Consider the following 16,655-nt stretch of genomic DNA (forward strand, 5'->3'; position numbering starts at 1 on the left):
ATATCAATTAACTGGTCAGGTGGGCAGAACAGTGGCAAATGGAATTTAATCTAGAGAAGTGTGAGGTAATGCATTTGGGGAGGGTTAACAAGGAAAGGGAATACACATTAAATGGTAGGATACTGAGAAGTGTAGAGGAACAAAGGAACCTTAGAGTGCATATCCACAGATCCCTGAAGGTAGCAGGCCAGGTAGATAAGGTGGTTAAGAAGGCACACGGAATGCTTGCCTTTATTAGCCGAGGCATAGAATACAAGAGCAGGGGAGTTATGCTTGAACTGTATAAAACACTGGTTAGGCCACAGCTGGAGTACTGGGTGCAGTTCTGGTCACCACATTATGGAAGGATGTGATTGCACTGGAGAGGGTACAGAGATTTACGAAAATGTTGCCGAGAGCAGAGAATCTAAGCTATGAGGATAGATTGGATAGGCTGGATTTGTTTTCACTGGAACAGGGGAGGCAGAGGGGAGACCTCATTGAGGTGTATAAAATTATGAGGGGCTTAGATATAGTGGATAGAAAGGGCCTATTTCCCTTAGCAGAGGGGTCAACAACCAGGGGGCATAAATTTAAAGTAGAAAGTTTAGAGGGGATTTGAGAGGAAATTTCTTCATGCAGTGGGTTGTGGGGGTCTGGAACTCACTGCCTGAAAGGGTGGTAGAGGCAGAAACCCTCACCACATTTAAAAAGTACTTGGATGTGCACCTGACGTGCAGTAACCCACAGGGTTACGGACCTAAAGCTGGAAAGTGGGATTAGGCTGGATAGCCTCTTGTTGGCAGACATGGACACAATGGGCCGAAATGGCCTCCTTCCATGCTATAAACTTCTATGATTCTATGATTCATCGGAGTGCCAGGTCAGACAGTTGCTGGGGGCAATGCTGAGCCCCCCTTGGGAAGAGAGGATATGTACATGGATCGTGCCACTGAATCCATTACACTGAGATATAATGGAGTAGTGGCAGCCCTCAAATGAACCTGTGCTATGCCACTTCTCCTCATGCCTCTCTACCTCCTCCTGTCGCTAACCGCTCGTCTGTTGTTTTCTACTTCCAGATGACCAACCAGAGGCACAGCATCCCTCACGAGAGGCCTCCACTTCAGGCCAGTTGGACGAGGACAAGGCAATGGAGGGCACCGATCCGGCGGAGCATACGAGCTCTCCAGTCGCACTCTCTGGATTAAGCGCTTCAGGGAACGAAGCAGAATTTGCAGGGTTTGAGGAATCGGAGGCTCCTGGTCCCAGTGGCGTACAGCAACACAGTGAGGGGTGGAATCCCACGAGCCAGCACTCCGGAGGGTGAGTCGGCAAAGTTGGTCTGCTAATAGGCAGACCTTGAGCTGGACCTGATAGAAATGTCCAGGGAGAGCGCAGTGAAGCACCGTGACCTTATTGATGCATTGGAACGGATCCCAGCAAGCATTGACAAGCTCACTGCAACTGTTGCAGAGGCAACGTCGCAGATTGTCATTGTGAGTTGGGAGTCCAGTGAGGCCATCATTGCCCACACACATAGGCTGGTGGCCTCTCGAAGCGACAGTGGAGTTCCAGAGTGTGTGGCGCGTGCCATTGATCACACCGCAGACTCGGGTACATCACAGACACAAGCTTTGCTTGAGCTTGGCCAGGTGATACAGTCCATGTCTGCATACACACTCTCTGCGTTCCCCACTATCTTAATGGGGAAATGACGATGCCAAAGCAGGCTAGCAAAGTGTGGGGAGACATCGAGTTCTGGTTGCTAAGGCCCAGCCCCGTCGGAGAGTGAGTGGCTCCAAGGAAATGGGAGGTGGTGTCATTCCTCAGGATGACAGCATTCCGGATCCCACCACTCACTCGCCAAACATGCACCATAGACGGTTGACACCCCATCCACCTATGACTGGTAACGCCGAGGAAGACACGCCAGTCGTAAGCCGGGCCTTCCAGCCCTGAAGTTGGTCCAGTGCATTCCCCGACGTGGTCTTCATTGTCTGAACCCCCAAAACAGCAGCCATCTAGCAGCCTTGCTGTATGCCCTGAGGCCTCATTGAGGAGGAGCAGCAGGCATGGGAGGGGGTTGAAAGGCGCGGGGTGGGGGAAAGTCTCTCGAAGACGCAATAATAGCTGCAAAGTAATCATGGAGCCTTGACATTTTACGCATAGCAGGATGCAGTTATTCTTTTGGGAATATTTTGTGCACTGTAGGATGCAGTTATTCTTTTGGGAACATTTTGTGCACTGCAGGATGCAGTTAATCATTTATTTACATTTTGTGCACTGCAGGATGCAGTTATTGTTTTGGGAACATTTTGTGCACTGCAGGATGCAGTCTGGTGTGATTAAGGGGACTAGGGGACCTCATAGAAACGTTTAAAATTCTGATGGGTTTAGACAGGTTAGATGCAGGAAGAAGGTTCCCAATGTTGGGGAAGTCCAGAACCAGGGGTCACAGTCTAAGGATAAGGGGTAAGCCATTTAGGACCAAGATGAGGAGAAACTTCTTCACCCAGAGAGTGGTGAACCTGTGGAATTATCTACCACAGAAAGTTGTTGAGGCCAATTCACTAAATATATTCAAAAAGGAGTTAGATGAAGTCCTTACTACTAGGGGGATCAAGGGGTATGGCGAGAAAGCAGGAATGGGGTACTGAAGTTGCATGTTCAGCCATGAACTCATTGAATGGCGGTGCAGGCTAGAAGGGCCGAATGGCCTACTCCTGCACCTATTTTCTATGTTTCTATGTGATTTGAATTATGTGCACGATACAATTCTTCTTCTCATAATATGTTCTGAATTGCATGAAGCAGTCATGTGTCCATAAGTGGTCAACCGTTCTATTTTGTAAGGTTCTGTGGTGGGGGGGGTGGGGGCGGGGTGATATTGAGAGTGTTGCATGTTGGTAAAAATTGTTCTTTGATCTTTGACATTGGTGCCTTGTGTCTCATTTGCACAATAGCCAGCTTGGTGGCATCGAATGGCGAGGCAACGCTCAAACCTCCCGTTCCCCGTTCAAGCAAACGGGTCAATGATGAGCTGCCTACCCAAGGCTCTTGCAGCGGCTACATCTCCATGCTGCCTCCCCTGTTGTCATGGTGGTTGCAGTATGGCTTCCTCGCCAGACTCGTCTTCCTCATCCTCCTCCTCCTGAGGTGGTCCTGCAATCCCCATTGGCAATGCCTGCCCACTCATGATGGCTAAGTTGTGTAGCATGCAGCACACAACAATGAATGCGGAGACCTGCTGAGGGGAGTATTGAAGACTGCCTCCAGAGCGGTCCAGGCATCGGAAATGCTGCTTCAGCACGCCAATTATCTGTTCCTAAGAAAGAACATTAGCTTGGATGATGTGGAATCAGTATGGGTGGAGCTACGGAATACCAAGGGGCTGAAAATACTAGTGGGAATTGTGTACAGACCACCAAACAGTAGTAATAAGGTTGGGGACAGCATCAAATGAGAAATTAGGGATGCATGCAATAAAGGTACATCAGTTATCATGGGTGACTTTAGTCTACATATTGATTGGGCTAACCAAACTGGTAGCAATGCGGTGGCGGAGGATTTCCTGGAGTGTATTAGGGATGGTTTTCTTGACCAATATGTCAAGGAACCAACTAGGGAGCTGGCCATCCTGGACTAGTTGAAGTGTAATGAGAAAGGACTAATTAGCAATGTTATTGTGCGAGGCCCCTTGGGGAAGAGTGACCATAACATGGTAGAATTCTTTATTAAGATGGAGAGTGACACAGTTAATTCAGAAACTAGGGTCCTGAACTTAAGGAAAGATAACTTCGATGGTTTGAGGCGTGCATTGGCTAGAATAGACTGGCAAATGATACTTAAAGGGTTGACGGTGAATAGGCAATGGCAAACATTTAAAGATCACATGGATGAACTTCAGCAATTGTACATCCCTGTCTGGAGTAAAAATAAAATGGGGAAAGTGGCTCAACCGTGGCTAACAAGGAAAATTAACGATAGTGTTAAATCCAAGGAAGAGGCATATAAATTGGCCATAAAAAGCAACAAACCTGAAGACTGGGAGAAATTTAGAATTCAGCAGAGGAGGACAAAGGGTTTAATTAAAAGAGGGAAAATAGAGTACGAGAAGAAGCTTGCCGGGAACATAAAAACTGACTGCAAAAGCTTCTATAGATATGTGTCGAGAAAAAGATTATTGAAGACAAACGTAAGTACCTTGCAGTTGGATTCAGGTGAATTTATAATGGGGAACAAAGAAATGGCGGACCAATTGTACAAATACTTTGGTTCTGGCTTCACGAAGGAAGACATAAATAACTTCCGGAAGTACTAGGGGACCGAGGGTCTAGTTAGAAGGAGGAACTGAAGGATATCCTTATTAGGTGGGAAATTGTGTTAGGGAAATTGATGGGATTGAAGGCCGATAAATCCCCAGAGCCTGATAATCTGCATCCCAGAGTACTTAAGGAAGTGGCCCTAGAAATAGTGGATGCATTGGTGATCATTTTCCAACAGTCTGTCGACTCTGGAGCAGTTCCTATGGACTGGAGCGTAGCTAAGGTAACACCACTTTTTAAAAAAGGAGGGAGAGAGAAAGTGGGTAATTATAGACCGGTTAGCCTGAAATCAGTAATGGGGAAAATGTTGGAATCAATTATTAAGGATGAAATAGCAGCGCATTTGGAAAGCAGTGACAGGATCGGTCCAAGTCAGCATGGATTTATGAAGGGGAAATCATGCTTGACAAATCTTCTGGAATTTTTTGAGGATGTAACTAGTAGAGTGGACAAGGGAGAACCAGTGGATGTGGTGTATTTGAACTTTCAAAAGGCTTTTGACAAGGTCCCACACAAGAGATTGGTGTGCAAAATCAAAGCACATCGTATACTGACGTGGATAGAGAACTGGTTGGCAGACAGGAAACAGAGAGTCGGGATAAACGGGTCATTTTCAGAATGACAGGCAGTGACTTTGTTTCGGAAGATCTCTGCATTCTGTGTTGGTGCTCGTAGGGCGACGTGTGTACAGTCAATCACACCCTGAACCATGGGGAAACCTGCAAAGCCTCTCATTCTGGCTGTCCTTGCTCATTGGGAACTTTATGAAGTCCATCCTGCGCGCCTACAATACCCTTGTCACCTGGCGAATGCAGCAATGTGTGGCGTGCTGCAAGATGCAGCCTATGTCCCCTGCTGCTGCCTGGAATGAGCCGGAGGCACAGAATGCCAGTGCCGCAGTCACCTTCACCTCGACAGGCAGTGCAATCCTGTTGCCGCTGGTAGGATGGCATATCTCTGTCAGCACTTATTTTCTGAAGCGCAGCCTTCAAACACACTGCGCATCAGAAGTATGTAGGTATAAGCGAAGTTCCCTCTAAACCCATGGGGGATAAGACCTCCTCCCCAAATGTCTGTGACCTCTTCGATCTGTTGCAAACCAGGGACAATAAGCCTTTTTGCAGTTTGAAGCCGCCTGCCAATAGCAACCAGCATGATTTGCCGCCTAACTAGCATTACCCCATTGAACTCTCTTACTGACCTTGTAAACAATGGATTAACTCACATAAAAGTGCTGCTTTAAAGCGTCCACTAACGCAGCTTTCTGCGTGCAACTGTGGCAGTCACTGACACCTGTGAAATAAGATTCACTAGCCTCCCTTTAACATTGCACCAATTGCGCCTGCTGCAGCCTTGGACCAGCTGTTTTTTTTGGTTGGGGCGGACTCCCAATCAGGCGAAAGTTCCACCCGGGGTGCTAGTGTAGCCTTGCATGATGATTGACGTCACTCTGATTGGGAATATTACAGTATTCGTTAAAAAAAATTAAGGTTCATAAACTCACCCTACCAAACAAAATGTGAAGAGCCTTAGAAATAAATGTTATTTCTCACAATTTTGCACTGTCAGCTCTGTGGTTTTGATTTTTTTCAATGTGTTGATTATTTGTGCAATATTTCTTAACAGTTAATAACTATAATTAGAGAATAGTTTGCCAAGTTATAATGCCACAGGGAATCTCATCCACCATCTCTGCATATCAGAAAGTTGTGGGCACATACATTGACCTTTTGATGACTTTTCCTCTGTTAAAATTAAGCTTGCCCAAGATTTCCCACTATGTGGCACTGACAGCTCAAACTTACAAAAACAATCCTAAAATGTTTCAGAAATTTTCACAATCATAATCAGAGGAAAAAACACTTACCTCTGACTTTCTGTTGAGCCTGTTCTGCTCCGAGCGTGTTTCCCCATTCTCAGCAGCAATCTGTACCTTGCATGCCTCTCTAGCTTGTTTTAGCTGATGTTTTTGCAGCTTCTCATAACTATTACGCAGTTTATAGAGCTAAAGAATGCAACAACAGATCATGAGTAACTGAACTCTGTAAAACAAGGATTACATATTTTGCAGGATTTTCTTCATTCTTCACAGATGCATCGCCACTTACCGGTAGAATTGAACATGACCTGCATCATGGTCTACAGAAACTACATGGTAGGCATTGCCAATTGATGCTCTTTTCAACATTAGCACATAGTGACCACGTGGTACGCCCTTCACTAGTGATAAAGGGCTGTACACATGTCCGAGCAACAGTTTGTTTTGGCCAATGCTATTAAATAATTATACAATTACTAAATGGACTCCCCATAGGGTTTGAGCAGAAAGCCAGAGGGAGTGCAATGTGTGGAGGATACATCTTTGAAGAATGAAGACAGTCCAACAAAGTATGTAGTCTTTCTTCCTTCTTCAATCAGTATTCTTCACACACCACTGGAAACTAACCCAATAGTATTCAGGTCAAGGAGAAAGAAAGTCCTTGCAAGAAGGGCTGCGATCTTAGCTGCCAGGACAGATTAGCGAAAGCTTGTATCATCCATGGTTGCCAAGTCCTAAGAGCAATGCTTGATTAAAGTATGTGGATTACTCCATATAGCAGCATTACAGATATTTCTACTAGCCATTTAACATGCCATTATTTTGATGCTAGTTTATTCAGCACCTTGGGACCAAAAGTAAAAGCAATTATCAGGTTTTCCAGAAAGCTCTGGCCTAGATTTGGAGGAGGTGGGTAAAAGAAAGAGATTGCAATTTTGTTTTGTCCCAAATGAAAATGGAAGTTATTTGTGGCAAGAAACTTGGGTGTACCCAAAGAATTGCTCTGCTAAGAATGCCAAATTAAGTGGTGGTAATCAATACCCAGTTCTTGTATCTCAAACCCAGCAAATTGAAACCAGAACAACAAAGATTACAGATTTCTATGAGAATTTAAAAATAAGGTACCAAGAGATTTAAAAGGCAGAATAGGTTAATTTGTGAGGACTAAATTAATATCTTATTTGGGTGAGAGCTGACCTACTGGAATTTAATTTCCAGCCATTCTGCCAGTGGAACTCTGATGGGGGACCCCAAGGCCTGGGAAGGACCAAAGAAATAAGGCAGCAAATTTTCTTCTGCTCCGTTTGTGATCAATTACCTTTCTCTTTGCAATGTTGGGGCCTTCTTATCCCCAGTGCCAGCCCTGCATCAGGTTTCAGAAGAAATAGGTCCCAATTGGCCAGTGGCTGGATGGAATTCTCAGGATAGTCCAGAAATGCCCTCATACAAACTCTCAAAGCTACTAGTGGAATTAGGGTGGTTATTGGAAAATTCGATAACCCCTGGCAAGAATCTGAGCCACAGGGCAGAAATCTGGCAGATCCAAGTTCCACCCCAATTCTGACCCCTGGCCCCCGAGATGTGTTCCACCGATTTTGTGCCTGCAACATCTGAATTTTTCTTCCAACCTTGAATGTACTTGTATGACTTTTATTTCTCCAATTCCAAGTGAAGGAAGGGTTGTGTATACCAATGACTTAAGATATAAAACTCATGTAGCCATTTGTTTTTACAGGTCTAAGCCATTTCTTAGCTGTCAGCTCTTTGGGAGCTGTGGCAGCTTTTTTGTTGGTCAGTTTTTGTTAGTTTTCGAAGTTGGCATGTATACCCAGGAAAGGAAACTTTCCTCCTTGAGCCATAGGCTCTATTTGTGGATTGTTATATAAGGCTGTCTGCTACGTGTAATAGTAGTGCATGGTCTAATTACCCAGGCCATGAACCTGAATCAGGCTGGATGCAGATGGAAGATCCACTCTGATAGTTGAGAATGTCTTATGTGGTGCAAGAAGATTTGACAGGCACTGTACATTCTGATATTGTGCCAGGTGGAGTCATCATAGTCCACTTGCCCAGAGTCTATTTGATCTTTATATGGGCCACAATCCAATTGGAGAGAAATTCGCATCATTTGTGCCTCCCGTTAATGACCCCGGGGGGTGTTAAGGGGGCGCAAATTATTTCTCGCACGGAGGCAGGTGCTGTTACCGCCTCCCCTGGGAGTTAGCAAAGGCGCAAACCAGCAGCTCCCTGCTCCTGCTGGTAGCGCGCCAGGCCGCTGCACCGGCGATGATGACTAACAGCAGAAATTCCACAGCGCCTCATGAGGCCATCGCAGGCGATGTTCACGCCAGCTTTGCAGGTCACGAACTGAGCTGCACACTGCTCGCGGAGTGAAAAGTAAAGGGGAAGTGCATGGCACCATTTTCTTTGCACGGCCTCTTACCGGTCTGGCCCATCGTTGTCGATTTTGTGGGGTCCATGCCGTGCCAGGCTGCTACCACGGCGCCCTGCTCCCCGGTGGAGAGGTGGTGGCCCCTCGCCCCACTGCAGAACTTGCAGCATGCCCTCCCTTTTAACGGAAGGAGAGGGCCCTGTGCTCCCGCTAGTGAGATAATTTGCGCGCTTACCACTTGGGTCCCGCCCCGACAGGAAGAGGAGCACCAACAGTGTGCTCCACTTTCTCTCGGGGGTGGTAACCCCAATTTCGATGCTGAGGCGGGACTTCTGCGGCAAGCACAGGAAGTCCTGCCTCGCCTCAGTTACCAAACAGGGCGATGCCGAATTCTGGCCCTGCTATGTCTGTTAAGAGTGTCAGCTGAGGCGGTGGTAGCTGTAGAAAGAATTCAGGGAGCACTGTCTCAAATCCAGGGTAGGTGCCACATCTACCTCCAAAACCTGCACATAAACAACAAATGAAAACTTCTTCACAGTTGACAATGAATTTGAGCTCCTCTGATGTGCCAAGCACTTGCTAAATGGCTGTCTGAGCAATCACTTTACCAAGAAACTCTCACGAGCCAGTTTTTTTAGGTATGAATGAGACATATAAGTGCCACAGCCTTAGTGCACAGGCCAAAGAATCAGTGCTAGTGTTGTAGCATTATCCCCGACTTGTACTCCCTTCAAGCACAGCTACCCCCTCATTAGAAGATTGGGATAGACAAGTATTTTGTAAAAACCCTATGGGCACAGGAAAGGCCAAAGAAATAACTTGTACTGGTAGTTACAATCTTGAAGTTGCAACACAAGATACCTGCAATGGCAAGACCAAATGGTGATGTGAAAGCAGCTATCCTGTGATCCATTGTGACCAGCCAGTCTCCTGAGATACAAATCTATATGATTTGAGGGACTGTCACAATTTTGAATGTTTTCTATGATCAGGTGTGGGGTTTTTGAGACTTCTGGCACATCAGTGCCACCTTTCTCAGGCTTTTCTTTCTCCCTGGTATTGGGATTAACTAGAAGGCAATTAGCTGGGACAGCACCATTAAGGAAAGGCCAGAATTAATCCTCACATTAAAAGACGACAAAGACTACACTTGCTATGTATGAAGGATGAAGGAATTGAGGGAGTCATAACCTTCATCCAGAGACTCATGTCAAGCCGAAAGAGTAAACTTTGACTTTTATTTTAAAAATACATTGGCTAGGAATTTCCTTAGAGCTGCTCCCACTCTAACATCATAATTTCCTGGAAGCAAGACAGAAACCCCACTTATGTGTGTAGATGGAGTTTCTGCTGCAATTCCAATTAAGTTATGGTGGTGCAGGAACAGATCAGAGGAAATTACAGGCCATTATTTTGAGCTACCAACCATCAACTTAAAGTACAATTATACAGTTTTCAAAAAATGTTTTATCATAGTATTCCATTATTTACTAATTTAACTATTATTTTCTCCTGGAGCAAATAATTGTTTAAACTGACTGAATATTGCCAGTAAAGAACATATTCCACTTACATCAGATTTAAAAGATTTAAGCCGTTCTTCATACTTCTGTATCATTTCTCTATAAGAGTTTTCAAAGTCTTCTAGCTGCTGATGAAGTTTACCCACCTATGAAACAGAATGGCTCATTGAGGTTTGTTCATTTCTTCACTGAGCAGTTATCATTAGATTGTAAAATTGCTGATAAAAGGGTAAATTCACCAATTATGTTCTCCCAGCAAGAGACCTGTGCTTGAAGGGAGCACAGACCTTAGAATCAGCTCTATCTCCAATTTGTGCTCCCTTTGAGCATGGCTCCCCGATGAGAGTACAAGTGTGGTGAATTTATCCTAAAGAGCTTTTGGAAATGTCAACAACTGAAAAGATTACAGTCACCATCTTCTTCCAGGCATGTTATATTGTAGCCTGGAATGCCAAACAGGAAAATCCTCCTCACAACCACCTCATACAAAAGCAGTAATAAAAACAGAAAATGCTGGAAATACTCAGCAGGTCAGGCAGCATCTGTGGAGAGAGAAACAGAGTTAATGGCCACGATTTCTCCACACGCAGCAGAATCAATGCTGCCTGGGTAGATGGCGTGTTGAAAGCCCGCTCCCGACTCGAACCCGCTCTCTCTCCGGAATCTTCCCATGATTGGGCTTGTTAAGCCCGCCTGCAGGCTCACTGGCCAATTAAGAGGAAGTCAATCTGATGACGTCAATTGATGACGCGTCATCAGCCGGTTTCCTTAAAGGGACCATGCCTACAATGGTTTGGACAGTTCTTCTGTCAGTGTCCTGCAATATTGAAGAGCTGCAAACACTGACAAGCACTGCACAGAGGTGCACGGCTGCACCCAGGCTCTCCCATGACTCCCTCCAGATGCTCATGGAGGGAGTCACAGCAGGCAGGGAGTTCCTCTTACCTTTCCATGGGCAGAAGAGACCTCCCCAGGAGACTAATGCAGCCTGGTTGCACATTGCACAGGAGGGCACAAGCAGGGACGTCGTCACGAGGACCAGGCTGCAGCGGCGCAAACCTTTCAATGATCTCAGCCGATCATGAAACGTTACTGCAAAGCCACAGTCAACCTCATCCTGCTAAACCACTCATTACATCCCCTTCACTGTGCCTTCCCCACTCTACCCCTGCACATCCTTATACACACCAACTTACCGTGCACCTCCATCATCCCTCTCTCTCGCTCTCTATCTACATTGTCAGTTCCCCATTTCACTAGCCACCCCTCACACTCACCCTCATCCTTGTCCAATCATACCACCTAACAACACACAAGGGTAGGCACTTGGGTCCTTTAGCCAATGTTCATGTATAGTTAATGTTGATGTATTGTCAAACATTGAAATCTTTATTTTCAGGGCTTTGCGTTCTTGGACAGATTTGTGAGCACCTTTGGAAGTAGCTTAGTGAGTTGTAGTGAATGGTGAGACATAATGGTACCGCTACAATGGTGATGAGTGTGAAAGGAATGGGTTGAACATTTCAGGGATGCTTTATGGAGCTGGTGTGTGGTGGTGCCAATCTGGCGCATCATGTGGTAGTCAGGGTGTACAGCATGTAGTGAAGTAAAATCGGCTATGGTGAGGCCATCACTGGCCTTCCGGGCAGCATTGTGGTTGGGTGCTGATGTCCTGTGCACTGTGCAGCATCAGGTGATTGCAGAGAAGGTTGATGTTATTGGAAGTGATGCTGGTGTGTTTAGTGATGTTGGTGTTGGGGCTGATTGTGATGGAATTCTGAGGACCAAGTGAGATTTTTTGAAGTGTACCGATGCTGCTTAAATAGATGGCAGGTGAGGTTGAGATGACAGAAGCACCCTGTCAATGCTGAGAGAGGTTGCTCCAAGGAGGTGACAGTGAATGGAGAGTTCACTGCAAACACTTCCAAAGGGCATACAGCTCACAAGTCTTTTCCAAAACCTGAAGATTTCAGCTTCTGACATTGGAAAGTGAACAGTTGTGAAATGGTACCTGTCAACTAGCCAAAGCAAGAGGGAGTCACTGAGAACCCGACATATTTACCTGGCGTGAAACCTGAGAGACGGCAAAGACGTCAAATGGTTGGTAAAATTGTAAGTGCCTGCTTTTAAGCCTCTAACTAGCATTTAAGTACTTTTTAATGATGTTAATTACCTGTCCCACCACTTGCTGTCGGGTCTGTTATCCAAACACCGACCTGACAGTTGAGAAACTCACAGAGGCGGATTCAGAGCAGGATCCTGACTCGCTGTCAATCAAAGCCATTTTGACAGTGGGCTCACCTCCAAACCTGCATGCGCAGGGCTGGGAAAATTCCGGCCAACGTTTCAGGTCGATGACCTTTCATCAGAACTGGAAAATGTTACATATTGTAACAAGTTTTCAGTAAGTACAGAGGCAGGAAAAGGGAGGATAGGAGGAAAGAACAAAAGGGAAGGTCTGTGATAGGTGGAAGGCAGGAGAGATTGAAAGACGAAAAGGATGATGGTGCAAGGCAAAAGGGGATGGCAATGGGATAAGTAAAGGATCAAAAGATGGGTCTAGAAGAGGTGTAAATGGAAACAGCAGAATCATCAACAGCTGCTGTCTGGAAAAATGGGGCTAGAGGTTATCATCTGAAATTTTTGAAATCAGTGTTGAGTCCAGAACTCTGTAAAGTGCCGAAATGAAAGAAGAGTTGCTGTTTCTTGAGCTTACTTCATTGGAACAGTGTAGGACACCGAGGACAGAGTGGGAGTGGAACAAAGAATTATAGTGACATGTGACCGGAAACTCAGGCTCACACTTGCGGACTGAACGGAGTTGTTGATAGGGCCCTCGACCTTGTCAGTTCCATTCCTGCACTTCTGTTCTCATCCTTCCCCTCCCTTCATGATGATAGGGTTTCCCTTGTTCTCATCTTCTGTAATAGAGCTCCCTCTAGTGGACTACTGTGGTAATGCAACTACTGATAGAAATAATAAAGGGTCATGTGGCATAGTCACATGTTGACAGTTTTCTGTATTGGAGCCACCTTGTGTAGTGTGTTTCTCAGTGATGTAAGAATTAGCACACCTTCCACCCCACCAGCCTCCACATTCAATGGATCATCCTCCGCCATCTCCAACGTGATCCCACCACCAAACATATCTTCCCCTCACCTTCGTTTTCAGCATTCCGAAGGGACCGCTCCCTCTACGATACACTGTTCCACTCCTCAATCACCCTCAACACCAGCTAACCTTCTCACTGCACCTTCTCGTACAAGTGGAGGAGATGCAGCACCTGCTCGTTCCTTTACTTCCTCCCTTCCCACCATCCAGGGCCCCAAATACTCCTTCCAGGTGAAACTGCGATTTACATGTACTGCTTGCAATTTAATATACTGCATTCGCTGCTCATGGTGCGGTCACCTCTACATTGGGGAGACCAACGCAGATTGGGTGACTGCTTTGTGGAACACCTCCGCTCAATCCACAAACGTAACCATGAGTGTTATATATGCAAACTACAGATATACTCTCTATGTAATCACTGTATGGTTGCAAAAGATGGAGACTTGTTTGCCTGATGTACTGTCAATAAGGTTTATACTGTGTATATACATGTTGGCACCACTAGAGGGTGCAACTGGTGGAGACCGGGGTTTCCTGCCCTGGTGGCAGGGGCTGTATAAAAGGCGAGCCACCATGTGGCTGCCTCACTCTGGAGTTATGAATAAAGGACCAAGGTCACTACAGTTTGAATACAACACATTGCCTCATGGAGTCATTCATAGGTATATTACAGACATAATAACTGCCGATGAGAATACGGACTTTCACGTGATTATGGCTACCTTTGGCTCACTGAAAGACGTCACAGAGAGTGATGATTGGGATGCCTTCATGGAAAGGCTCGAGCTATATTTCGTGGCAAATGACCTGGCAGGGGAGACGGACACATGGGCGGAAAAGCGCAAGGCTATACTGCTGACCAGTTGTAGGCCCGAGGTCTACCGCCTTGTCAGGGACTTGCTGGCACCCATGAAGGCCAAGGATAAGACATACGATGAGCTGACTGAACTAATTCGCGACCAACTAAAACCAAAAGAGAGCATCCTCACGGCCAGGCACAGATTCTACACTCACCGCAGACCTGAGGGCAAGGAGATTGCAAACATAGAAAATAGGTGCAGGAGTAGGTCATTCGGCCCTTCGAGCCTGCACCACCATTCAATATGATCATGGCTGATTATTCACCTCAGTACCCCTTTCCTGCTTCCTCTCCATACCCCTTGATCCCTTTAGCCATAAGGACCACATCTAATTCCCTTTTGAATATATCTAACGAACTGGTCTCAACAACTTTCTGTGGTAGAGAATTCCACAGGTTCACAATTCTCTGAGTGAAGAAGTTTCTCCTCATCTCGGTCCTAAATGGCTTACCCCTTATCCTTAGACTGTGACCCCTGGTTCTGAACTTCCCCAAGATCGGGAACATTTTTCCTGCATCTAAACCTGTCCAATCCAGTCAGAGTTTTATATGTTTCTATGAGATACCCTCTCATTCTTCTAAATTCTAGTGAATATAAGCCTAATCAATCCACTCTTTCTTCGCATGTCAGTCCTGCCATTCCTGGAATCAGTCTGGTGATCCTTCGCTACATTCCCTCAATAGCAAGAATGTCCTTCCTCAGATTAGGAGACCAAAACTGTAGACAATATTCAAGGTGTGGCCTCACCAAGGCCGTGTACAACTGCAGTAAGACTTCCCTGCTCCGATACTCAAATCCTCTCGCTATGAAGGCCAACATGCCATTTGCCTTCTTCATCGCCTGCTGTACCTGCATGCCAACTTTCAATGACTGATGTACCATGACACCCAGGCCTCGTTGCACCTCCCCTTTTCCTAATCTGTCATCATTCAGATAGTGGATAAGCTCACATTTATCTACATTATACTGCATCTGCCATGCATTTGCCCACTCACCTAACCTGCTCAAGTCACCCTGCAGTCTTTTAGCATCCTCCTCACAGCTCACACTGCCACCCAGCTTAGTGTCATCTGCAAACTTGGAGATATTACATTCAATTCCTTCATCTAAATCATCAATGTATATTGTAAATAGCTGGGGTCCCAGCACTGAACCTTGCAGTACCCCAATAGTCACTGCCTGCCATTCTGAAAAGGACCCATTTATTCCTCTTTGCTTCCTGTCTGCCAACCAGTTCTCTATCCACGTCAATACATTACCCCAATGCCATGTGCTTTAATTTTGCACACTAATCTCTTGTGTGAGACCTTGTCAAAAGCCTTTTGAAAGTCCAAATACACCACATCCACTGGTTCTCCCCTAGCTACTCTACTAGTTACATCCTCAAAAAATTCGAGAAGATTTGTCAAGCATGATTTCCCTTTCATAAATCCATGCTGACTTGGACTAATCCTGTCACTGCTTTCCAAATTCGCTGCTATTAAATCTTTAATAATTGATTCTAACATTTTCCCCACTACCGATGTCAGGCTAACCGGTCTATAATTCCCTGTTTTCTCTCTCCCTCCTTTTTTTTTTTAAAGTGGGGTTACATTAGCTATCCTCCAATCTATAGGAACTGATCCAGAGTCTACAGAATGTTGGAAAATGACCACCAATGCATCTACTATTTCTAGGGCCACTTCCTTAAGTACTCTGGGATTCAGACTATCAGGCCCTGGGGATTTATCGGCCTTCCAACCCATCAATTTCCCTGACACTATTTCCTGACTAATAAAGATTTCCTTCAGTTTTTCCTTCTTGCGAGATCCTCGGTCCCCTAGTATTTCCGGAAGGTTATTTGTGTCTTCCTTAGTGAAGACAGAACCAAAGTATTTGTTCAATTGGTCTGCCATTTCTTTGGTCCCCATTATAAATTCACCTGATTCTGACTGCAAGGGACTTACATTTGTCTTCACCAATCTTTTTCTCTTCGCATATCTATAGAAGCTTTTGCAGTCAGTTTTTATGTTCCTTGCAAGCTGACTCTCATACTCTATTTTCCCCCTCCTAACTAAACCCTTTGTCCTCCTCTGCTGAATTATAAATTTCTCCCAGTCCTCAGGTTTGCTGCTTTTTCTGGCCAATTTATATGCCTCTTCTTTGGTTTTAACACTATCCCTAATTTCCCTTGTTAGCCACGGTTGAGCCACCTTCCCCGTTTTATTTTTACTCCAGACAGGGATGTACAATTGTTGAAGTTCATCCATGTGATCCTTAAATGTCTGCCATTGCCGATCCACTGTCAACCCTTTAAGTATCATTCGCCAGCCTATCCTAGCCAATTCATGTCTCATACCGTTGAAGTTACCTTTCCTTAAGTGCAGGACCCTAGTCTCTGTATTAACTGTGTCACTCTCCACGTTAATGAAGAATTCTACCAGATTATGGTCTCTCTTACCCAAGGGACCTCGCACAACAAGATTGCTAATTAATCCTCTCTCATTACACAACACCCAGTCTACGATGGCCAGCTCTCTAGTTGGTTCCTCGACATATTGGTTTAGAAAACCATCCCTTATACACTCCAGGAAATCCTCCTCCACCGTATTGCTACCAGTTTGGTTAGCCCAATCTATATGTAGATTAAAGTCACGCATG

General features: G+C 45.5%; 1 protein-coding gene across 3 annotated transcripts in view; it reads right to left on the reverse strand.

The window, feature by feature from the left end:
- LOC139274778 (deuterosome assembly protein 1-like) overlaps window positions 1-16,655 on the reverse strand; it is a 288,549-nt gene that overhangs the window by 174,081 nt on the left and 97,813 nt on the right. For all 3 annotated transcript variants that reach the window (XM_070891467.1, XM_070891468.1, XM_070891466.1), the window contains 2 exons: window positions 10,092-10,187; window positions 6,175-6,312 (listed from right to left, as the gene is read on the reverse strand). In XM_070891467.1, coding sequence (XP_070747568.1) covers window positions 6,175-6,312; window positions 10,092-10,187 — 234 coding nt within the window. The remainder of the gene's footprint in view (window positions 1-6,174; window positions 6,313-10,091; window positions 10,188-16,655) is intronic.

This window comes from Pristiophorus japonicus, chromosome 10, assembly GCF_044704955.1.
Source record: "Pristiophorus japonicus isolate sPriJap1 chromosome 10, sPriJap1.hap1, whole genome shotgun sequence".
Classification (NCBI taxonomy): Eukaryota; Metazoa; Chordata; class Chondrichthyes; family Pristiophoridae; genus Pristiophorus; species Pristiophorus japonicus.